The sequence below is a fragment of the Sus scrofa genome, chromosome 5 (genome assembly GCF_000003025.6).
Source record: "Sus scrofa isolate TJ Tabasco breed Duroc chromosome 5, Sscrofa11.1, whole genome shotgun sequence".
Taxonomy (NCBI): domain Eukaryota; kingdom Metazoa; phylum Chordata; class Mammalia; order Artiodactyla; family Suidae; genus Sus; species Sus scrofa.
In genome coordinates this window covers 68,247,178-68,272,498 of record NC_010447.5, presented here as the reverse complement: position 1 = coordinate 68,272,498, position 25,321 = coordinate 68,247,178, and the positions used below count along the sequence as shown (strand labels likewise).

Genomic DNA, 25,321 nt, shown 5'->3' with positions numbered 1-25,321 from the left:
ACGTAATGACGATCAATAATTTAAGCAGAGCACGTAAAACAGAGCCTGTGTGTTAGCAAACACTACCCCAGCTATTACTGCTTTGAGCAGGAGTAGCTGTTAGCTTTCACCACTTACTCTGTTGTCTAAACCGGATGTCATCCAACTTTCTCTGTAAAGGGCCAGATTAAACATTTCAGGTTCAGAGGGGCATGTGGACTCTGTCACAATGACCCGAGTACACCGCTGTGGTAGGAAAGCATTTACAGACAATACACAAAGTCAGCCTGGAGATATTTAAGTCATATTTTACTTAGACACTGAAGTTTGGATTTCATATATATATATATATATATATTTTTTTTTTTTTTTTTTGTCTTTTTGCTATTTTTTGGGCCGCTCCCGCGGCATATGGAGGTTCCCAGGCTAGGGGTTGAATCGGAGCTGTAGCTGCCAGCCTACGCCAGAGCCACAGCAACTTGGGACCCGAGCCGCATCTGCAACCTACACCACAGCTCACAGCAACGCCGGATCGTTAATCCACTGAGCAAGGGCAGGCACCAAACCCGCAACCTCATGGTTCCTAGTCAGATTCGTTAATCACTGCGCCAAGATGGGAACTCCTGGATTTCATATAATTTTCACATTCACAAAACAGTACTCCTCTTTTCTTTTTTTTTTCCATCATTTAAAACCATAAAACCATTCTTAGTTTGTGAGGATGTACAAATCCTGTGGGCAGGATTGGCCCAGAACTACAACATGCAAGCCCTCTTATAAATCAGTGCATCTTAAATTCCAACCCATGGGGACCAAGTTTCCACCAATCTCCCCCCCCTTTTTTTGGTTTTTAGGGCTGCACTCTGGGCACATGGAAGTTCCTAGGCTAGGGGTTGAATCAGAGCTACAGCTGCCGGCCTACATCACAGCCACAGCAACTCAAGATCCGAGCCTCGTCTGTGACCTATACCACAGCTCACAGCAACACCGGATCCTTAACACACTGAGTAAGGACAGGGATCAAACCCGCGTCCTCATAGACTCAGGTTTGTTACCACTGAGCCAGGACAGGAACTCCTCCACCACTCCTTAATAAAATTCTCACTGTAAATTAAAAAGCTCTATTTTCTTTGGAAGAACTATTCTTTACTCTGTTTATGCAAGTCCAACTCCTTTAGTGTTACAATGTTTTCCCTCTTTAAAAATGATGGTAAGAGTACGGGGTCACTTATCTTTTTTTAAATTGTCTTTATTTGACAATCGCATGCCAGGCCTGCTCCCCTACTTTTTTTTGGTGGGGGGAGGAGGGTGATAGGGAGTAGTTATTTCTTTATCTTCCTGGTATGTGAAATCTAAGTCTAGGAATCCTTAACTTAAAACTTTCTGCCTAATCAAAACAAGAAATGTAGTGCTGTATGTCACAGATTCCTGCCGGTATCAAATTAAACTAATCAAATTATATCTTTGCATGTGCTCAGTGGGTCGCCTATATCTCATTCCTCAGTCCTTTCTCTTAATGTTCACTCCTTCCTAGAAGGCTTTGGATCCTAGGATACGTCTATTCTTGTATTTTCTCTTCCAATTAAAACAGATAGGAATTTTAACGTAGTCTTTCACATTTAAGAAATGACTACGTGTTAGTTTTTCAATAAATATTTTAAACAAGTATCTACATTTCACTCAGTTGTTCTTAACTGAAAATTACACAATGACATTTTAGTTGGCTTTGTAACCAGAGTGACCAAGTTCGATCACTTCCCAGATGTGACACATGAAAAGGTTACTCTCTCAATTTTTCACTTCCTCACCTGCAAATGAGGACAATATCACTTCCCTACAAGATTGTTTAGTATTAGAAATAACATATGAAAGAATCTAGTATGGTATTTGTAAATGCTCAATAAAAGTAGTTATTGTTAACATGATCACTGAGTCTCTACAGTGGTACTCAGAGCTGTACTTGATACTAGTGTCACTGTAAGACGTCATTTCCACTGACAAATCTATTACACTATTTTTAAAGGTACAATGGATGATATAAAAACCAAGGAGAACACCAGATGGAATGCTCTATTTTAATGTCACTGAAATACTAACAGAGATAATGTGAGCAAAAAGCACTTTTAGGGACATATATTTACATTAAAATTTCAGCTAAAAAAAGGTAACAGCACAGAAATAGTTTTAAATAGAGTAATATAAACATTCCATGTTGCTCATTCTCAAAAAATCTCCGCTGTTTTGTGGAAGTTAAAGTCTTTTTCATACAAAGGCACATAGTTTAAGTTATTTACAGACAGTTTGGGGTCCATCTAACCAGCCAGAAACTCCTAACCACAGAAAGAAAAAAGAGCAGTAAAAAAAATTATTTCCAGCAATATTACATTCCTTTTGGGAAAGCACTCTATAATTCACGGATGAGTCATTGTGGAAATAAAAATGTTAAATAATGGATATGACTGTAACTGAAAATCCTGAGAGCTAATTATCCTACTCTAAGTTCCTGGTAACTCCTTCAGGAATATTAAGGCTATATTGGTAGTAATTAGTTATCCAAAAGAAACTTATTATCCATTGCGACCCACTTTCTAGAAAACCTGTATAGGTCCCATGCTACTGCTTCCCTTCTCGTGGTAGATTATAAGATACATTCCATACTTCAAAAAAAGTTCTAGGGAGTTCCTGTCGTGGCTCAATGGTTAACGAATCCGACTAGGAACCATGAGGTTGCGGGTTCGATCCCTGGCCTTGCTCAGTGGGTTAAGGATGCGGCATTGCCATGAGCTGTGGGAGCTGTGGTGTTAGGTGGCAGACGCAGCTCAGATCCCACATTGCTGTGGCTCTGGCGAAGGCCGGCGGCTACAGCTCTGATTCAACCCCTAGCCTGGAAACCTCCATATGCCATGGGAGTGGCCCAAGAAATGACAAAAAGACCAAAAAAAAAAAAGTTCTAAAATATTCTTTGTATTTATAAATATTTTATTTGATTCTAATATTTATTGCACTGTATACCTAGAGTGGCATTTAGTCTTGTCCATAATTTTATATATATTATCTCCTTTAATCTCACTTAATTATACAACCATCATAAAAGCATCTTCTCCATACGACCACTGATGAAACACAAAAGCTCCTTGCTCCTCATATGCAAGCATTAATTTTATGCTACCTACCCTGTAAAGGACGTCAACAGTCAGGTATTTCTCATTTCCAGAAGCACCTAACTTGTTTATGTGACTCAGTGTTGAACTAGGACACTGAAATCAAAATGAAGAGATTCTAACAGAGACTTCCATTAGGTAACTGATAGATCATTGTAGAAGTCAGTCTCTTAAAGATCACCCTGTCCAACCCTCTGGAGTTTACAGATGAGAAAACAAGTCCAAAAAGATTAAATAATCCTCGTGGTCACACACCTAGTTACTGACTGGCAGAGCCAGATCAAAATGAGAATGCAAGTCTCCTTTTTTAGACTCAGTGTTCTACCAGTCATTCCCAAGCTCGTCAGACCCAATGCTACGCTTCCCCTTCTTATGACAAACATTTTGTAGTGTGTCCTTTATTATTTTATAATAAAATTCAAAGATAATAAGGCTACCCTCACATGCAATCCAAAAATTCAATATAATGCTCTATGAAAGAAAAAAGTTTATAATAAAATAATGCATATGTCAGTGTATGATACGCTGCAATACAGCTGCTATGTGTTCACATGGGAACAGAGGCTGTTTGGTGGATGCGTTGGCCAACAATGCAATACTGCTGAAGTTGCTTTCTAAAATAATATCTAAAATAATAAAAACTCTACATAAAGTTCCAAACAAAACAATCTTCCATAAATTTACAGAGTGGTCCCAATGCTAGAGAACTCAGTATATACTGAAGCTACTCAAAAAATGCTAACGTATTTATTGCACATTCCAGTAGTTAAGGTCTGGACTCAGGTCATTATAAACAGATTTCTGATCTACACAACTTTCTGGCAAGACATTTGAAAATCACATGGAATGAAGAATTTTTCAATGCAGGGCACTGCAGGGTATCCAGCAATCCTGGGCCCTCTTTACCCTAAATCCCAGAAATACCTTCTGCCTCCAAATTATTCTAGCAGCCAATGTTCCCACAACTTTCCAACAACTGAGAACCAACACACTACTCTTGAAAATAAGCACCTATCACCAAAAATATCATGAGAAATTCAGGAATTTATCCACTACCATTTAAATAGATTCTCTTTCACCTGCTTCATTTCTTGAAAATGCTCTGTACCATGGTAACATGTTTTCATAGAGAAACAAGAACTAAACCCCATGAAATTATAGGGTAGGAAAGACTGGAACTCAAGTATGCTTCTCTCCTAAGAATGTGGCACCTATTCTAAGTTCCTATGCCCATAAAGAGCCATGTGGCAAGAATAAGTTACTAATTACCCAGATTATCAAATCTATGAAAGATAATCAAAACTAAGAACATTTCTGAATATATTCTTCTACTTGCTCAGTAGATTTTAAATCCTACACAACAGTTTCATTTAACTCCCCCAAAACATTTTCTTTGAGATAGACTGAATGCTGCAGGACATTTGTAAACAGTGAAACTGCATAGAAAAAAATAAAATACCACGCTTAAACAAAAATTTTCTGTGAACACCTAATCGAAGCAGTTTAATATTATTATCTCAGACCAACAACAGGGATACTGGTGTACAAAGAATAAAATATATGTACATATATACAAATACCTGTCCAAAACTCTTTACTCCAAGCAGATAAATATGCCATTATTTGTTTTTCGACAATGAAAATACCTGAATTACAGCACAAAATCTATTCCTGAATTTCACAGAACACGTAAGAATTCAATATAAATTAATGAAGAAACTTAACCTGAAAAAACATTTCCTTCAGTTATGCTTTAAAGATACTATGAAAAGGAAGGACAAAGTTTCTCAATCACAAAACTGTACAGCATAGAGGAAAACTTTAAAAGATTAACTTGTCCAAGACGGCAGAATAGAAGGACTGGAGCTCAACTTCTCTCCTAAAAACAACAAAATTCACAACAAAAGACTGAGCATTCTTCACCCAAATGGACCGGAAACCTTAAAAAAGATATCCTACTCCAGAAGAAAAAGAGGAGGCCACATCAAGAGGTAGGAGGGGTGATTTCACGATATAAACAACCCCATACCTCCCAGGTGGGAAGCCCACAGACTGAAAAGTAACTGGTTCACAGAGACTCACCTACAGGAGTGAGAGTTCTGAGCCCCACATCAAACTCCTACGTGTAGGGATCTGGCACTGGGAGAAAGAGCCCCTGGAGCATCTGGCATTGAAGGCCAGTGGGGCTTGTGTGCAGGAGCTCCATGGGACTGGGGGAAATGGAGACCACATTCTTAGGCACACACAGACTTTCACATGCACTGAGTCCCAGGGAAAAGCAAAGTCTCCATAGAAATCTGGGTCAAACCTGACTGCAGTTTCCTGGAGGACATCCTGGGAAAACAGGGGTGAACGCGGCTTGTTGCGAGGGAAGGACATTGAATATTAACAAGGACAAGGAATATTCAGCAGCCATACCTTTCTCTGGAGGTGGCCATTTTGGGAAAATCTGGCTCCACCCTTCAGTCAGATGCTGAGAAGCCCCAGGCCAAAGAACAACCCAGGTGGGATCACAGCCCCACCCATCAGTAAACAGGCTGCCTAAAGATCCCTCAGGCACACAGCTGCCTCTAATCCCATCCAGAGACTAAGTCCCACCACCAGAGGGATTAGAATCAGCTCCACCTACCAGTGGGCAGGCACCAGCCCCTCCCATCAGGAAGCCTACAGCAAGCTCCCATACTGATTTCAGGCACAAGGAGGGCAGACACCAGAAGCAAGAGAGGCTACAACTCTCTTATCTATAAAAAGGTCACCACACCAAAAACCTATAAAAATGAAAAGACAGAGAACTATAACTCTGATGAGGAAGAAAGGAAAAACCCCAGAAAATCAGCTAAGCAATGAGGAGATTCTCAGCCTCCAGGAAAAAGACTTTAGACTGTGGATGCTGAAGATGATGCAAGACATTGGAAATAAACTGGAGGCAAAGATGGGTAATTTACAGGAAACACTGAGCAAAGAGATACAAGATATAAAACTTAAACAAGAAGAGATGCAATATACAATAACTGAAATAAAACATTCACTAGAAGCAGCTAACAGCAGAATATAGGAGGCAGAAGAACGAATAAGCGAGGTGGAGGACAGATTAGTGGAAACTACGGGTATGGAACAGAAAAGAGAAAGAAGACTGAAAAGGAAAGAAGAGAGTCTCAGAGAACTCTGGGACAACATTAAACACACCAACATCCGTATTATAGGGGTGCCAGAAGGAGAAGAGAGAGAGGAGACAGAAAAAATATTCCAAGAGATAATAGCCGAAAACTTCCCTAACATGGGGAAGGAATTACTCACTCAAATCCAGTAAGCACAATGAGTACCATATAAAATAAACCCAAGGAGCAACACCCCAAGACACATATTAATCAAACAGACCAAAATTAAAGACAAAGAGAAAATACTGAAAGCAGCTAGGGAAAAGAAACAAGTAACATACAAGGGAACCCCAATAAGGTTATCGGCAGATTTTTCAGCAGAAACTCTGCAGGCCAGAAGGGAGTGGCATGATATACTTAACGTGATGAAAGGAAAAAACCTCCAACCAAGATTACTTTACCCAGCAAGGTTCTCATTCAGATTTGAAGGAGAAATCAAAACCTTCACAGATAAGCAAAAGCTGAGAGAATTCAGCAACACTAAACTAGCCTTACAACAAATACTAAAGGAACTTCTCTAGGCGAAAAGAACAAGAGAAGAAGGAAAGAAAAAAGAGCAGCAAAAACAAATCCAAAGCAATTAATAAAATGGCAATAAGAACATACATACCAATAATTACCTTGAATGTTAATGGACTAAACGCCCCAACCAAAGGACATAGACTGCCTGAATGGATACAAAAACAAGACCCATACATATGCTGTCTTCAAGAGACCCACTTCACTTCTAGGGACACATACAAATTGAAAGTGAGAGGATGGAAGAAAATATTTCACACAAACGGGGATCAAAAGAAAGCTGGAGCAATACTCATATCAGACAAAATAGACTTTAAAATGAAGAATATTTTAAGGGACAAGGAAGGTCACTACATAATGACCAAAGGATCAATCCATGAAGATATAACAATTTTAAATATCTATACACCCAACATAGGTTCACCACAATATATAAGGCAACTGCTAACAACCTTTAAAGGAGAAATCGACAATAACACAATCATAGTTGGGGACTTTAACACCCCACTTAAGGCAATGGACAGATCAACCAGACAGAAAATCAATAAGGAAACACAGGCCCTGAATGATGCATTAAACCAGATGGACTTAATAGATGTTTATAGGACATTCCATCCAAAAGCAACAGAATACACTTTCTTCTCAAGTGTGCACGGAACATTCTCTAAGATTGATCATATCCTGGGCTACAAATCAAGTCTTGGTAACTTTAAGAAAACTGAAATCATATCAAGCATCTTTTCTGACCACAACCCTACATGACTGGAAATCAACAACAAGATAAAAACTGCAAAAAAAAAAAAAAAAAAAAAAAAAAACACATGGAGACTCAACAACATGCTACTGAACAACCAATGGATCACTGAAGAAATCAAAGAGGAAATTAAAAAATACCTAGAAGCAAATGACAACAAAGACACAACACTCCAAAACCTATGGGATGCTGCAAAAGCCGTTCTAAGAGGAAAGTTTATAGCAATACAAGCCCACCTCAGGAAACAAGAAAAAGCTCAAATAAACAAGCTAACTTTACATCTAAAGCAGCTTGAGAGAGAAGAACAGACAAGACCTAAAGTTAGTAGAAGGAAAGAAATCATAAAGATCAGAGCAGAAATCAATGAACTAGAAACAAAGAAAACCACAGAAAAGATCAATGAAACGAAAAGCTGGTTCTTTGAAAAGATCAACAAAATTGATAACCCCCTAGCCAGAATTCTCAAGCAAAAAAGAGAGAGGACTCAAATCAATAAAATTAGAAATGAAAAAGGAGAAGTAACAATGGACATCACAGAAATACAAAGGAGCATAAGAGACTACAATTGCAGCTATATGCCAATAAAACGGAAAACCTAGAAGAAATGGACAAATTCTTAGAAAAGCACAATCTTCCAAGACTAAATCAAGATGAAATAGAAAAGATGAATGGACCCATCACAAGAACTGAAAGTGAAAATGTGATTAAAAAGCTTCCAACAAACAAAAGTCCAGGACCAGATGGCTTGCTTCACAGGCGAACTCTATCAGACATTTAGAGAAGAGCTAACACCTATCCTTCTGAAACTATTCCAAAAAATTGCAGAAGAAGGGATACTCCCAAACTCATTCTACGAGGCCACCATCACCCTGGGACCAAAACCAGACAAAGACTCCACAAAAAAAGAAAACTACAGGCCAATTTCACTGATGAACATAGATGCAAAAATCCTCAACAAAATACTAGCAAACCGCATCCAACTATACATTAAAAGGATTGTACATCATGATCAAGTGGGATTTATCCCAGAGATGCAAGGGTTCTTCAATATCCACAAATCCATCAGTGTGATACACCACATTAACAAACTGAAGAATAAAAACCATATGATCCTCTCAATGGATGCAGAAAAAGCCTTTGACAAATCCAACACCCATTTCTGATAAAAACCCTCCGGAAAGTGGGCATAACGGGAACCTACCTCAATATGATAAAGGCCATATACGACAAACCCACAGGAAACATCATTCTCAATGGTGAAAAGCTGAAAGAATTCCCACTGAGATCAGGAACAAGACAAGGATATCCGCTCTCGCCACTACTCTTCAACATAGTTCTGGAAGTCCTAGCCACAGCAATCAGAGAAGAGAAAGAAATAAAAGGAATCCAAATTGGAAAGGTAGAAGTAAAACTATCACTATTTGCAGATGACCTGACACTAAACCTAGAGAATCCTAAAGACTCTACCAGAAAACTGTTAGAGCTCATCCATGAATTTGGCAAAGTCGCAGGATACAAAATTAATACACAGAAATCAACGGCATTTCTATACACTAACAATGAAAGAGCAGAAAAAGAAATTAGGGAAGCAATCCCGTTTACCATCGCATCCAAAAGAATAAAATAGCTAGGAGTAAACCTACCTAAAGAAACAAAAGACCTGGACTCTGAAAACCATAAGCCACTGATGAAAGAAATTCAAGATGACACAAATAGATGGAAAGATATACCATGCTCGTGGAGTGGAAGAATTAATATTATCAAAATGACCATACTACCTAAGGCAATCTATAGATTCAATGCAATCCCTATCAAATTACCAAGGACATTTTTCACAGAACTCAAACAAAATATTTTAAAGTTTGTTTGGAAGCACAAAAGACCCAGAATAGCCAAAGACATCCTAAAAAAGAAAAATGGAGCTGGAGGAATCAGGCTCCCAGACTTCAGACTATACTACAAAGCAACAATCATCAAAACCGTATGGTACTGGCACAAAGACAGAAATATAGATCAGTGGAACAGGATAGAAAGCCCAGAATTAAACCCACACACCTACAGTCAACTAATCTATGACAAAGGAGGCAAGAATATACAATGGAGAAGAGACAGCCTGTTCAATAAGTGGTGCTGGGAAAACTGGACAGTCACATGGAAAAGAATGAAATTAGAACACTCCCTAACACCATACACAAAAATAAACTCACAATGGATGAAAGACCTAGATATAAAATCAGACACTATAAAACTCTTAGAGGAAAACATAGGCCAAACACTCTCTGACATAAATGAGAGCAACATCTTCTCAGATCTACCTCTTAGAGTATTGACGATAAAAACAAAAATAAACAAATGGGACCTAATCAAACTGAAAAGTTTCTGCACAGCAAAGGAAATCCTAAACAAAATGAAAAGACAACCCACAGAATGGGAGAACATCTTTGCAAGTGAATCAACTGACAAGGGATTAATCTCCAAAATTTATAAACACCTTCTGCAGCTCCATACCAAAGAAACAAACAAGCCCATCAAAAAATGGGCAGAAGATCTAAACAGACAGTTCTCCAAAGAAGACATACAATTGGGAGTTCCCGTCGTGGCGCAGTGGTTAATGAATCCGACTAGGAACCATGAGGTTGCGGGTTCGATCCCTGCCCTTGCTCAGTGGGTTAACGATCCGGCGTTGCCGTGAGCTGTGGTGTAGGTCGCAGACGCGGCTTGGATCTGGCGTTGCTGTGGCTCTGGCGTAGGCTCCGATTCGACCCCTAGCCTGGGAACCTCCACATGCCGCGGGAGCGGCCCAAGAAATAGCAAAAAAAAAAAAAAAAAGACATACAATTGGCTGAGAAACACATGAAAAGATGTTCAACATCACTCATGATTACAGAAATGCAAATCAAAACCACTATGAGGTACCACCTTACACCAGCCAGAATGGCGATCATCAAAAAAGTCTACAAACAATAAGTGCTAGAGAGGGTGTGGAGAAAAAGGAACCCTAGTACACTGTTGGTGGGATTGTAAATTGGTGCAACCACTGTGGAAAGCAGTATGGAGATTCCTCAGAAAACTAAACAGAGAACTACCATTTGATCCAGCAATCCCACTCCTGGGCACCATGACTCACAAAGACACATGTACTCCAATGTTCACTGCAGCACTATTTACAATAGCCAAAACACGGGAACAACCTAAATGTCCATCGACAGAAGAGTGGATCAAGAAGATGTGGTACATATACACAATGGAATATTACTCAGCCATTAAAAAGAATGAAATACCAGCATTTGTAGCAACATGGATGGACCTAGAAACTATCATGCTAAGTGAAGTCAGCCAGACAATGAGACACCAACATCAAATGCTTTCACTGACATGTGGAATCTGAAAAAAGGACAGACTGAACTTCTTTGCAGAACAGATGCTGACTCACAGACATTGAAAAACTTATGGTCTCCGGAGGAGACAGTTTGGGGAGGTGGGGGGATGTGCTTGGGCTGTGGGATGGAAATCCTGTGATATCAGATTGCTATGATCATTATACAACTACAGATGTGATAAATTCATTTGAGTGATAAAAAAAAGGTATCATATAATACCTCTGGGCAGAAAAGGTATTATATGATAACCCAGTGGGTGACAACCTCTCATCACACCTTATGCTGGCAAAATCAGAAAATAAAAATACTTTTTTTTTTTTTTAACCATTCAGAGAATTTAAAAACCAAACCAAGATGAAACACACAAAAGAACAGGCCAAAACAAACACAAGTAACTTTGGCAGAAGGCAGCACCTATCATGGGCTCTACACTCAACAACAGCTCTCTATTTTAAGCTTCATGGGTATTCCTCAAGCACAAACTGGGTAATAAAAATCTACATAAATTTTTCTAGAGAATGGTTTAATATGCATTGCCTGGCAATACTCTTAATCTTTAAAACTGAGATCTCTTTCAGAATTTTACAATGCTAATAGTTAAACAATAGTAACACAGATTCCTACTGTCAAGGAATTCTTGATGATTTGCTTGCTTTCTCAGGACAACAAATTATAATATTCAAGCACTGCTCACAAGATTTTTTTTTTTTTTTTTTTGGTCTTTTATCTTTTTAGGGCCATGCCCAGCAGCATATTTAGGTTCCCAGGCTAGGGATCTAATCAGAGCTGTTGCTGCCAGACTACAACAAAGCCACAGCAACACCAGATCCAAGCCATGTCTTCGACCTACACCACAGCTCACTGCAACGCTGGATCCTTAACCCACTGAGCAAGGCCAGGGATCAAACCCACAACCTCATGGTTCCTAGGCAGATCTGTTTCTGCTGAACCACAATGGGAACTCCTTTTAAGATTTTTTTTTTTAACAAGATAATTTTTAAAGTATGCAGTGATTCTTGAAGAACTGAAGTCCTGCTTCATTTAGGGTTATGGATATTAAATGGCTCTCAGAGAGCAAACAAAATTAAAAATGGCAATTACAATAAAAAATTGACCAATATGTCCTTTTTTAATTTCTTCATAGTAAAAACTGGGTAAATGACCAAAGAGAAATCCTTACCATGAAACATTCAATTAGCAGACATTTCCTGGTTAGCCAATTGTAACTATTGGCTAAGATAACCCACCCAAGGAACCCCTCTAAGCACAGAAATATATCCATACCATAATCAACAATCAACAAACAGCAACAAGAAAACACTGGATCTTTTGACCTTTTTCAGCTTGCTCTCTACTATGTTATGATGTTTCTACTATGGGTTACTGTATATTTTTAAAAGTCTACTATCCTCATATCCATCTTACCCTAAAAAATAAGATACAGTGTAAAAAGAACAATCCAGGAGAAAATGTATGAGTTCTTTACACAGATCCTCTAAATCACTGAGACACTTTAAGGTTAATGTTGATTCAGAAGTCCAAAAATTCAAGAAAGCAAACTTACCACCTTATAAAGTTTTTACATTGCTTTCAGCTTTATTTTTCAGTTAGAGCAGTTCACCAGAAAAATATAATGGTACAAAGGAGGTGCTCAATATTTGTTAAATCAACAATATATTAAATAGTAAACACTGAAAGTAGTGTTTAAATGGAGAAACACTTTCACAGCTTGTGAGAGAGAGTGGCATCTCTACACACAGTTAATATCTGAGACTGCACAACCAAAACTGTTAACAACAGATCTTAAAGCAGGAATTTTTCACTCAGTGCACATGGATAAACCCATTCCAAAACTTTGAAGAAGTACCTTTCCAGCTTTCTAGAACAGTGAAGTTTTCTATTATTTAATATTGTTTAGGCTGAATTTCAGCTTATTAGATTTATTATTTACTACTACTAAAGAAATAGTATAATTTCCTTAACTGTGGCCAAGAAGCAAAAGCCTTAATGTCAAAGACCACAATGTTTTATTATAACACTGAACAGATAAGAGGTTAAAGAATAAACTAGCAAGTATCCATGAGGATTCGGGTTTGATCCCTGGCCTCACTCAGTGGGTTAAGGATTCAGCGTTGCTGTGGTGTAGGTCGCAGACACAGCTCGGATCCCATGTTGCTGTGGCTGTGGTGTAGGCCAGCAGCTTCAGCACTGATTTGACCCCTGGCCTAGGAAATTTCTTATGCCTTGGGTGTGGTCCTAAAAAAGAAAAGAAGAATAAACTAGTTGAAACCCTTAGTGGCAACCTCTGACCAGAGTCAGAAAATCCCAGTAAGGCCTTTAGACTGGTAGTCCCTTCTGCCTGGAACATTTTCCCCTAGAGTCATATCATTCAGGTCTCTCTTTCTCAAAGAAGCTTAAGGCACTTCTGCTGCACACTGTAACATAATGCCTGCGTCAATGAGCAGCATTTTAATTTAAAAGACTAAACTCAGAACCAATGATTATTCAGACTCAGGTATATGGCTAAATTCTCAAGAATTAATAAAAGAGCATCTGCCTTGTGGCACAGCAGGTTAAGGATCTGGCATTGTCACAACAGCAGCTTGAGTCACTGCTATGGCATGAACTGGATCCCTGGTCTGGGAACTTCCACATGCCACGGATGTGCAAAAAAAAAAAAAAAAAAAAAATTTTATGAAACAAACCTATCAACTCAGAGACAATAACTGGCACTATTTCTTGCCAATGAGAAAATCTGATGTTTCAAACAAAACTCAGAATTTTGGAAAACTTGTATCTCCTGCCTGGTGAACCTGACAGTTTACTAATACTTATTAGACTTTTCTGATGAGATAGGAAATGATATTAATGAATATTTTTTAATCTGTCTAATGCAATGTGTCAACATCTAGAAGACTTGCATAACTCAAAGAACTGATAGTTTCCAAATGACCAATGTTTTGCAATGTTACAAAAGCAGAAGGCATATGTATTATTACCATATATCCTCTACTTTTAAAGATCTATTCAAAGTGCAAGACAGGAGTTCCTATGTGACTGAGTGGGTTAAAAATCCAGCATTGTCACTGCAGTGGCTCAAGTCACTGCTGTTGCACAAGTTCAATTCCTGGGCCCAGGAACTTCCACATGCTATGGGGGCAGGCAACACCGGATCTTTAACCCACTGATCGAGGCCAGGGACCAAACCCACATTCTCATGGACACTATGTTGGGTCATAACATTTTAATACAAAGTTAATCATTTCTTTGCTGAAGGCACATTTCCACATTATTTCCCTTCTTGACAAATTTACTCCAAATTCATCATGCAGATATACTTGACTTCAATGAACTTGTTAACTAAAAATAAAGGACATCTACTAGCAGAACTTCATCCATCACAGGAATACAAACACTAACCTTTCTAGATGAATGCTGACTTTCAATAATCAAGAGAATCACTTGAGTTATCTATCTTCAGAGAAAAATACAACAAAGGCAGAAGACCAAAACAAAAACAGCTGGGTGAGAAAACACATATAAAACATGTACCATTTAATGGCTTTTCCCTCTCTTGCCATTCCTTACTCCCGTAAGCAGAGATATGTAGCTAGTGATACTGAATTAACTAGATCAGTAAAGCTTCCAATGTCAAAAAGCATACATGTAATAACATCCGTGTGCATGTACCTAAGGTCACAGGCATTAGTCTCTGATTTCCAAATGCTTATGAAAAACTTCTCAAATTAAAACTAAATTCATCGCTTCCTAGCCTAAATCTAGTTTCACTTCTAATCTCTATCCATTTATCATCAACGGCAAAAACATTTCCTCAATCACAATACCATGGTTCTTGCCGTCATAGTCTATTATCTAAATACTTCTTTGAAAAGGTCTCATGGATGTGCACCTTCTTCTCCATTCCTAGTACCTAAATGAATCCAGGCTTTCTACAACAAACTCATCTGTTTTCCCTGCCTGCCTTCCAGCAATCCTCTCTGCTGAGGAGCAGTAAAACCTGCTCCTAAACAATTTTTTTGGTTGTCATTCTTTCCCTTGTTCAAGAACTCCCTAGGGCCACTTTCTGTTAGCTTTCCTCAAATTCTTCTTTGAATAAGTCAGATTAAGAATGAAAAAAGTGATACACTTTTAAAGGCTGAATTAAATTATACCTCGATAAAGCTATCTATCATAAAGGGAAAGAGGCAGGGAGTGATAAAATAGGGTGGGAGGACAGGTAATTCTCAAATGGTTCCCCATGAAGTGCTGCTTTACTCCAAATCACTTGGGGGATTCTGCAGAGCTGAAAGACCTGAAGCACCTACAGAGGCTGCCAGAAGCAATTTGGCCTCCTAGGAGCCAGTTCTAGCCATGGTCAAGCCTATACCATGAAACTGACTCTTTCATCAAACAGAGCTTTGTTAGAAAATACATTCCTCCATGGAGCCAGAATCTAAACCTTCATGTTTGTACTCATTTTTGCAGTACTGGCCTTCTAAAAAAAATACCAAAAAAGAAAGAAAGGCAAAAAAACTTCCTTCTTCATGGTGGCCTACTGAAAACACAGAGTACATCTAAAACGTCACAAGTCTTTTCTTTAGAATTCCCCCAACCACTTGTTATAAAGCACGGTTTCCAATGTTTTACACTATTCTGGGCAAACTGAGTGCCCATATTAATTGATTAAAATGATAACTGTTAAAACAATATCAAGTTGCAAGCATGATTTTAAATAGTAAAATGGAACTATGACATCTCTTGATCAGTATTAATGTAACTAAAAACTATAAGTTCATTTTCTGGTTTCTCCTAGACAAAAGAATTTTTTTTAAATGGGTTTTCCAACTCATATTTAGACTGCTCACTGCAAAGATTCTGTAAATTAGCAAACCCATAAAACAAATTCTATCACTGAGATGAATCACACACTAGACTGCACTGTGAAATGTAAGGGGCAGGGGGGTAAAAGAGACTGCAATCCTCTGGCAAATTCCCTTATCTCCTCACAAATAAGCTCTGCCAGATATCTGCACAACATTTTTTATTAGATTCACTGGATCATTTTTCATAATACTCCACTACATTCCAGGGAAGCAAACTTACAAGCTCTACAAGAAACCAATTTCCCTTATGCATTTATATACCTTCGCACATGACAAAACCCAATGGATGGGTAGCTTAAATTTCCACAAGCCACAAGTTTTACTTCTCAAAATGACTGTGAACTCCCTCAAAGGAGCATATATCTATCTTACACTGGTTTAATTTTCTCAGGACATTCCACACAGTGCCTTTAACACACACATCCCATTTCTGGAACACCAAACAACCATCATATCTATCTGGAAAATAGACTAGGATACTGATTTATTCACATACTCTGAATAATCATTCATAATACATCTCTGCGTTAAAATGGAATTATCAAAAAGAAAAGTTAAACAAATAGTGCAAGACAGAGATCCAAGGTTGTGAGATAAGACTTTATTTTCTGCCCCCCCCTTTCTTTTTTTGGCTGTCCCATGGCATATGGAGTTCAAATCTCAGCCACAGTTATGACCCATGCCGTGACACCATATCCTTTAACTCACTGTGGCAGGGTGGGGGATCAAACCTGATCCTGGTGCTGCAGAGATGCAATGTTGCACCACAGCAGGAACTCCGAAATCAGACTTTAAATGACAGTGAAACAATTAGCAACCGCCTGGAAAAATTTATTTAAATTCACATAATAATGGGAGATCCCTGGTTGCTCAACATATTAAGAATCTGGGGGCGTTGTCACTACTGTGGCACAGGTTCGATCCCTGGACCGGGGATTTGTGCATGTCTCAGACACAGACAAAAATAATAATAATAATAATAATAATAGATTTCATTATGTGAAAAATCAAGGTATAACCTAAAATCATTAGAATGTTAGTAGTCACCAGCATCCAAACAGAATAAATGGCAAAACAAAGGATCTACAGAGGATAGGTTTATCTTTTTAATTTCTGAACTTCAAATTCTCTTGATCCCTAAATAAATAAAAATCAAAAAATGAGAATCCTGAATAAAATCAGACTTCAAAAAGAAAAAAATACACAAAGCAAAAATTTAAAAAAAACCTCACTTGCCAAACCGTATTTTTTAAATGCAGTCTGATCACACAAAATTCCAATGAAGGCCGTTTAAAATACTTATTTTTAAAATAGGCTTCCAGGAGTTCCCATTGTGGTGCAGCAGAAACAAATCCAATTAGTATCCATGAGGATGCAGGTTCGATACCTGGCCTCACTCAGTGGGTTGGGGATCTGGCATTGCCAAGAGCTGCGGTGTAGGTTGCAAACACGGCTTGGATGCCATGTTGCTGTGGCTGTGGTGTAGGCTGGCAGCTGTAGCTCACATTCAAACCCTAGGCTGAGAACCTCCATGTGCCACTAGTGCAGACCTGAAAAAAGCAAAAAAAATTAAAAAATAAAATAAGCTTCCAATTAAACTCAACATAAAAAAATATTATGAGGCATAATAAAAAAAGTACAATATCTCATTTGATGCTGGTTAAAATAAAATCAAAAATATAAACCATTCAAAGCCTTAGCTTTGCAATTCAACCAAGTTCATAGCTGGATTTTTATTCATCAAGTAAACACATCAAAAGCCTTCCACCAGAGTTCCTGTTGTGGCTCAGCAGGTAACAAACTCTACTAGTATCCATGAGGACTCTTTCTCTGGTCCGCTCAGTGGGTTAAGGATCTGGCATTCCATTTCGTGAGCTATCACAGATGCACTTGGATCTTGACTTGCTGTGACTGTGGCTGTGGTGTAGGCTGGCAGCTGTAGCTCAGATTCAACCCCTAGCCTGGGAACTTCCATATGCCATGTGTACAGACCTGGAAAAAGAAAAAAATTTAAAAAATAGCCCTCCCCATTGTCAGTTTCAAAAAAAAAAAAAAAAAAAAAAGACCTTACCTGCTAAAACATATATTGTTCCATTTCTCCAACCACCAGTATTTGAAAGTTCAGTAACAAAAGTAGTATGAAACATAAAAATAGATGGATATTTATTTTAGAAAGAATCTTCTAAAAGGACTTCATAATAATGAATCAGGCACATTAGACATTCTAAGCACAGGTGTATTTTTCATTTGATAGGATTCTAGACAAGATCTCTATGGTCCAATCAAATCAAACATTTAGAATGTATCTAAATCCCCGATCTCAAACTGAAATGGGGAAATTTGTTTAATTACTGTAAATCCTATTAAACCAATCTTCTCTGTAAAGTGGAAAATGTCTGACCTCTGAGGGCTGTGGAGGGTGTAATGAATGCAGAGTTTAATTAGGGCCCACTGCTGGCTCACTATAATCTATTAATTAGCATTCTCAGTTCTCTATATCTCATTGCAGTGTTTCACTTTGCTTTAAAATTGCACCCTTCGTTTTTTGGACCAAAGTGATACAATTTTAGGATTGTGTGGTAATTACAGTGGGTGCAGGAAGCATCTATTCCTGCCAGCACTAGTATTTAATTAGGGCAAGGGGCGGAATCTAGATAAAGCAGTGTTCACCCTCCCTCAGTGCATATGGTTTTTTGGCATCATAGCCCTGCGGACTGTTTCCCTTCCCCTGGATTGAACTGCTGAGTCCCCACCATAGTCTTTACAGAAGACTCCAATATTTTGCCTTTGAATGTAGCTTGGTAATTAGAGAGGTTATTGCCATTGCTTTTTATTCACAGATCTTTTAAAGTATAGGCATAATTAGCTGCCTGAATTACTTGAAAATAAAGAAGCCAGTATTTTTTTCCTCATTAAAATGAATATTTCCAAGTTGCTTGATAATAAAAACCATCCTGGTGATAGGAATATTTTCAGCAGCATCACAAAGGTACTTTGGAGGCTACTTAATCCAATGATGAATTTAATAACCTCAATTTAACATTCAACTCCTACCAAAATCCACTTTATATTTTACATATAATCAATCACACCAAGTTGCCTTTCTTCCACCCTAAATCCTTAAATTTGAAGAAATAAAAAATTCTTAAAAAAGAAAAAAAAAAAAAGGATCCTGAAGTTAAACTTCATAAATGTGAAAGAACTGCTACTCATTTTTGGTACTTAATACATATTTACACCATTAATATTAACTTTTAACTAATATCCATTCTATACTGTCAACATATGAATCTGCCTTGTGATAGTTTAAGATTTTTTAAAATATTTACAAAGGTAAATCTTAATACTACACCGCACACTTAAATTACATAGCCTGAATAATTTTTTTTTTTTTTGTCTTTTTAGGGCCACACCCGAGGCACATGCAGGTTCCCAGGCCAGGGGTCCAATCGGAGCCTGACTACAACATAGCCACAGCAACTAAGGATCTGAGCTGCATCTGCGACCTATACCATGCCGGATCCCTAACCCACTGAGCAAGGCCAGGGATCGAACCTGTGTCCTCATGGATGCTGGTCAGCTTCATTGCCGCTGAGCCATGACGGGAATTCCACAGCCTGAATAATTTTGACGACAGACCTTAGAGCATGTAGGAAAATTACATTCTCACAAGATTTCAAAAAGGTAATATATGCTGAAGGAAAAGAAGAGAAAGAGAAGCTAGGGAAAAGAAATGCAAGTATGGTGAGCAACCAGAAAACAATTAAGGCACAGAACCAATTTGGAAAAGGCTGAGACACAGAGAACATAAAATACTAAGAATAACAGGAAAAAGGAAAATAAATGAGCCAAGAAGGGAAAAACCTCAGAAAGAAAAGAAAAAGAATAGCTCATTTCATTTACACACATGAATTCAGTTTCACTTATTCAGAGCACGTAAAGGCAAACACATATAAAACCAACCTGGTTTTCCTCCTGCACAACTCTATACTGTTCCTTCCAAATAGTGATTTTGGAAGCTTCATCTTTTCTCAGGGCTCGTTCTTTCTTCAGCTCTGGGCTCCAGAAGGTCTTGATGCTATTCATTGAAGAACTTAATTTGCTCTCCTTTACTTCTACATCCTTTCGCAAGAGATCATTCTCTCTTAATACTTCCTTCAGCTGTGTCTGAAGATCCATGATTGTATTATCTCTTGCCTGACGAAGAGAGTGAGGAACGGTAGATGCCATGCTCACAGGAGGGAGGTGATGCTCTCCAAATGCGATAGTGTCACTAGCAACCCCACTGCTCGCTATATTGGGGCTACTGCCCATGGCAGTCATCCTCACACCATAAGGCAGACGTCCTCCAGATCGGCCAAGTGTCATGGTGCTTTTAGGTGTTTCTGAACCCACATTTTCATGGTCACTTAGGTACATAGGGCCAGAAGTGGCATAGGCAGCATTCAAGGATTGAATATTCTCCATTGAAAGGGTTTTCCCACTGCCACCTCCGACACTGCTTCCAGAACTCCCTCCTGTACTATTGGTTCGACGATGACCCAAGCGAGGGGAACGTGGAAGCCTAGGTGAACGCCCAGGGCTCTGGTTGCTTGATTCCACCTTCCCAACTGAGCGAGCACTTCCATACATGGTTGCAAGTGAATTCAGGTGCCAGGACAAGTGTAAAGCAAAACCAAAATATGGAACTCTCTGAGGTTTCTCTATGGCTGTAAGTCCGCTTAAGGCTAATCAGAAATAACAGGTCCTCAGCTGTCCAATCTTGAAGAAATAGCTTACGCCATTATCTGCAATGAAAAGATCACACATTAACTCCTCCAATAAGAAACATTTCCCTTCTCAGACACTTTTAACTGACCCCACTTGAGGAATAGCTCCCCTTTAATCATGTTTACTCATGCATTTGTTCAGAGCACAACTTATTTCTCAGTAAACATCACTCTAAAAACATCCACCATGTCTCAAAACTGAATATTGAAACCAAACCAAGCAAATGGAAAAGAAAAAGAAATAAGAGGTATAAAGATTAGCAAGGAAAAGAAAAAAATAGTCAATGTGTGAATATACGATTTTCTAACTGGAAAACCCAACATCATCAACTGACGAGTTATTAGAACCAATAACAGAACTCAACCAACTGCTTAGGTACAGACCAATACATAAATATCAATACTTTCCTGTACATCAGTAATAATAATTAGAAAATGCATTTTTTAAATAGCAACAAAACCATAAAAACACTTTGATATCAATCTAACAAAAATGTTCAATAATTTTTGTAAAAAAACCATAAAACTTTCCTGAACAAAAGGAAAGTTATCCATGTTCAAGGATGAAAAGACAAACACTGTAAAGGTGTCAGTTCTTCCCCAACCACTTCACAGGCCAATGAAAATTTCTACGGCATCCTTCATAACCGGCTAACTCGAAAATTCAAACAGAAGAGGTAAGGTAAAACAGTAACGAAAACAATCTGAAACAGAAGAACAAAGGAAGACACTCCCTAAACAGCAATCTACATTATAAGTCCATGATTCTTTATTTGCAATACAAAAATTTTAAAAACTCTGAAAATAAGAGGGTTGTTTTTTTTTTTTTTTCATCTTAACTCACTCAGCAGCAAAACTTGGCATAATCTGATATGAGGTCACTTACTGTGGTTATTCATACACTTCACTGGGAAAACAATGTGTATGATTACAGGATACTGCATAATGCCCACTGGCCATTACAGGGGAAAAAAAATCTGGACTCCAAAACCACATCGGACCCCTAGGATTTCGCATAAGGACTCGGAACCTTTCAAAGCTAGAATGATTAAAACTATGTAGTACTGGCCCAGGAACAGACTCTAAATTACATATGAGTTTAGTATATGCTAAAAGTGACATTTCAAAACAGCAAGGAAAGGATAAATCATTCAGTAAATGAAGTTTGAGCAATTGGTGCTCTTGGAAAAAATAAGTTACATCCCTACTTCGTACAGTATACTGAAACAAATTCTATATCCATTACAGATATACATCTTAAAGCTATTAAAAGTACAGAAAAAAACTTAGGTGAATATCCATGTGAACTTGAGTTAAGGAAGGGCTTAAGAAACAAAAGGCAGAGTTCCTGTCCTGGCTCACTGGTTAATGAATCTGACTAGGAACCATGAGGTTGCAGGTTTGATCCCTGGCCTCACTTAGTGGGTTAAGGATCCGGCATTGCCATGAGCTGTGGTGTAAGTCGCAGACGCGGCTCAGATCTGGTGTTGCTGTGCCTGTGGTGTAGGCCAGCAGTTACAGCTCCAATTAGACCCCAAGTCTGGGAGGGAACCTCCATACACCACAGGTGTGGCCCTAGAAAAGACCAAAAAAAAAAGAAAGAAAAAGGCAGAAAACAAGAAAAATAACTAATATATTCAATTCCATCAAAATGACAAAATATACCAAAAATTAGATGAAAAACCAAAACCTAGGTGAAAAACATTTCTAACGTATGTATAAAGGTCTGGATACAAAATATATAAATAATTCCCACACATAGAGTTCCCACGTTGGCTCTGCGGAAACGAATCTGACTAGTAACCTTGAGGATGCAGGTTCAATGCCTGGCCTCATTCAGTGGCTTAAGAATCTGGCATTGCTGAGAGCTGTGGTGTAGGTCACAGACGTGGCTCGGATCCCACGTTGCTGTGGCTGTGGTACAGGCTGACAGCTGCAACTCCAATTCAACCCCTAGCCTGAGAACTGCCATATGCTGCAGGCGCAGCCCTGAGAAAAAAGAAAGAAAACACAATTCAAGTAAACCACATGGTCAAAAATAAGACTTTACAGGGTCTATATATTCTAGTCAAACTCAAAAAGGTTAAAGACCTTCAGAAATACATTGGTAGTCTCAACTCTAATTTAGAGATCCAGTAAAGATAGCCCCAAGGTAACAACAAGCAGGACAGGAAATAAATAGTCTCAATGTTCCAACGCATTAATAGCAATAGTACACCAAGTTCAGAAATTTCAATATTCTACTAGTAATGTTAGGAAATTCCTTCCCAGGACTAACCTAGCTCAGGAAGTAAAAACTCCTTTTCATGATTAATCTGGACTCTAAGGTTGGTGACAAGTAATAATCTACATACTACTATTCAAGTGAATTCTATTTCAAGATCAAAGAGGGATGCAAAGATTTTTTTTAAGTAATTCAAATATTGTAGTCAAGTAACTAAATCATACTAAACATTCCAAGATCCAGTAACAAAAATCTACATCAAGTCTTCAACACTAGCAGGTGCCCTCTAATGTTCAAGCTTTTAAGACTCGAAATGGCATTTGCATGTGGAGTCTTTATTACTATCAAAACTATATTTATTTTTACAACAAAAGAAGAAAATCTACCAGCTCTGCCTGAAGCCCTCATACTGGCTTTCTAATATGAGCTTCAGTGAAGGCAGTGTTTAAAAAAATAAATTTCTTTAAAAAATTTGCCAGACCCACAACCACAATATAATTCTTACACTTTAAAGAGCTGACAAAAAAGAACTTCAAGGAAAAAAAAAAGTAAAGCTGTATGATTCCATTTATATAAAATTCTACAAGGAATCTATTAGGGCAGAAATCAAATTCGCATGTCCCTGGGGTTGGGGTTAAGGGATGCACAGACCATGAAGGAGAAAGAGGAACTTTTCGGGTGATGAAAGTGTTCACTATCTTGACTGGGGTGGGGCTTCCCAGGTATACAGGTCAAAACTCAAAAACTACATAATTTAAATATGTTCAGTTTCTTGTACATAAATTATACCACAAAAGTTTTTAAGAGATTTCACATTCCAAACTCTCCTGCCCTTGATTAATCCAAAATAAACACCTTCACTGATTACCTACCTGGAATCCCAACTGCTGTTGGAAAAATCATGCAGCTATTCAGTTTGAACCCATAATGTTGGCCCCAGAGCCCAACAATGCCCTCAGTTTGCTTCCTATCCAACTTTGGTAGCGCCCATCTAGGATCTGCTGTGGCTATTTCAAACCTTCTCTCTCTACTTATCATACTGAACACGTGTCTCCTGGGTCAGAGACAAAGAACTTTGTTACTGGCGTGCCAGCAGAGTAAGCATCACGTTACCCCCAACTCCCACAAGGTGACACAAAGGGGCCCAGATAGATACTACAAATGCAATGGATCTGCGGAGGTACACTGTTTAGGGAACCCAGACTTCTACAATAAGAAATAAATAAGCCTAATTCTCCCAACGGAAGACATTACCTCATCCCTCAAGGTGGCTTGCTGCAAACGCCATGCTAGAAATGGTCCAGGTTAAAAGCAGTCAGGGCTTGCATTCAGGGCATGCAGGAAAGACTCACTCTCCTGATAAGTGTTTGTGGTATTTCTAAAGTACCTGCATAAATTCTTTGCTACTCCTCCCTTAAAGGGGAGTATATACCCCTCTCCTCCTACATTCCCTATTTTGACAGAATTCATTTTGGCTACTCCTTTTCACTCCTCTACTCAACTTCCATTAACTAATCAATCACTGTGTACCATCAATTCTTATCTTTCTATCTCTACAGCTACAAACTTATCCTGTGTGGCCACTAATATTGCAACAAAATCTTAAACAGTTCCTTGCCTAGACAGTCTTGCCTCTTTCCAGTCTACCGATGATCCTTAATTTTATTCTCTCATCTCAACATATTTAAGGGATATGACATACTACCATCATTAATAACAGCAGTTCATTTTGATAGACATTCCTAAATGGAGGGTAGGGGACATGAGACCAGAGGATTATTTTTTATTTTATATTCTACTACCCTCTGATTTCTCCCTCCGTGCCCCACTAAGAATCAATATACTTTTTTTGCATTGTCTATTTTATTTATCTTTCAGCATTTTTGAGATATAATTCACAAACCACAAAATCCACCATTTTAAAGTGTAAAATCCAGTGATTATTAGTATATTCACAAAATTTGTGCAACCATACCACAAAATATCTAATCACGTACTATTTTCATCACAGCAAAAAGAAACCTGACAAACCTATAAGCAGTAACTCCCCACTTCCCATTCCCCAGGCCTGGTCAACCAATATACTTTGTCTCCATAGATTTGCCTACTCTAGACATTTCATATAAATGGAATCATACAGTAGAGGCATACTGTGTCTGGTTTCTTTCATTTAGCACAGTGTTTTAAAGGTTCATTCATTTTGTAGCCTATATCAGTATTTCATTCCATTTTATGGCTGAATAATATTTTGTATGTATATAACTAAATCATTTCTTCATAACATTTACAATATAACATTTACAATATACATCTATTCAACAGCAATATGAGTATATAATTTAAATTCTTAACTTCCCATCACCATCTCAGTGTAGGGTAAGGAATCAAAAGTTCCAGTATACCCAGCTACCTCACATTAATCACCTATACTTTTACACATTAATCACCTATACTTTTACACAGGTGTGTAGCATTTATTTTCTGATCTATAACC

At 38.3% G+C, this 25,321-nt stretch overlaps 1 protein-coding gene across 26 annotated transcripts in view; it reads right to left on the bottom strand.

Annotated features, from left to right (window-relative positions):
• The window catches only part of ERC1 (ELKS/RAB6-interacting/CAST family member 1), a 384,984-nt gene that overhangs the window by 336,207 nt on the left and 23,456 nt on the right, over nucleotides 1-25,321 (bottom strand). For 25 of the 26 annotated variants that reach the window (XR_002344310.1, XR_002344314.1, XR_002344307.1 and 22 more), the window contains exon 2: nucleotides 19,798-20,621. Coding sequence is in view for 15 of the 26 variants with exons in the window: in XM_021092976.1 (XP_020948635.1) it covers nucleotides 19,798-20,466 (669 nt within the window). In the remaining 11 variants the exon portion in view is untranslated. Of the gene's footprint in view, nucleotides 1-19,797; nucleotides 20,622-25,321 lie in introns of those variants that run through there. The other variant, XM_013997897.2, reaches the window with a different exon arrangement.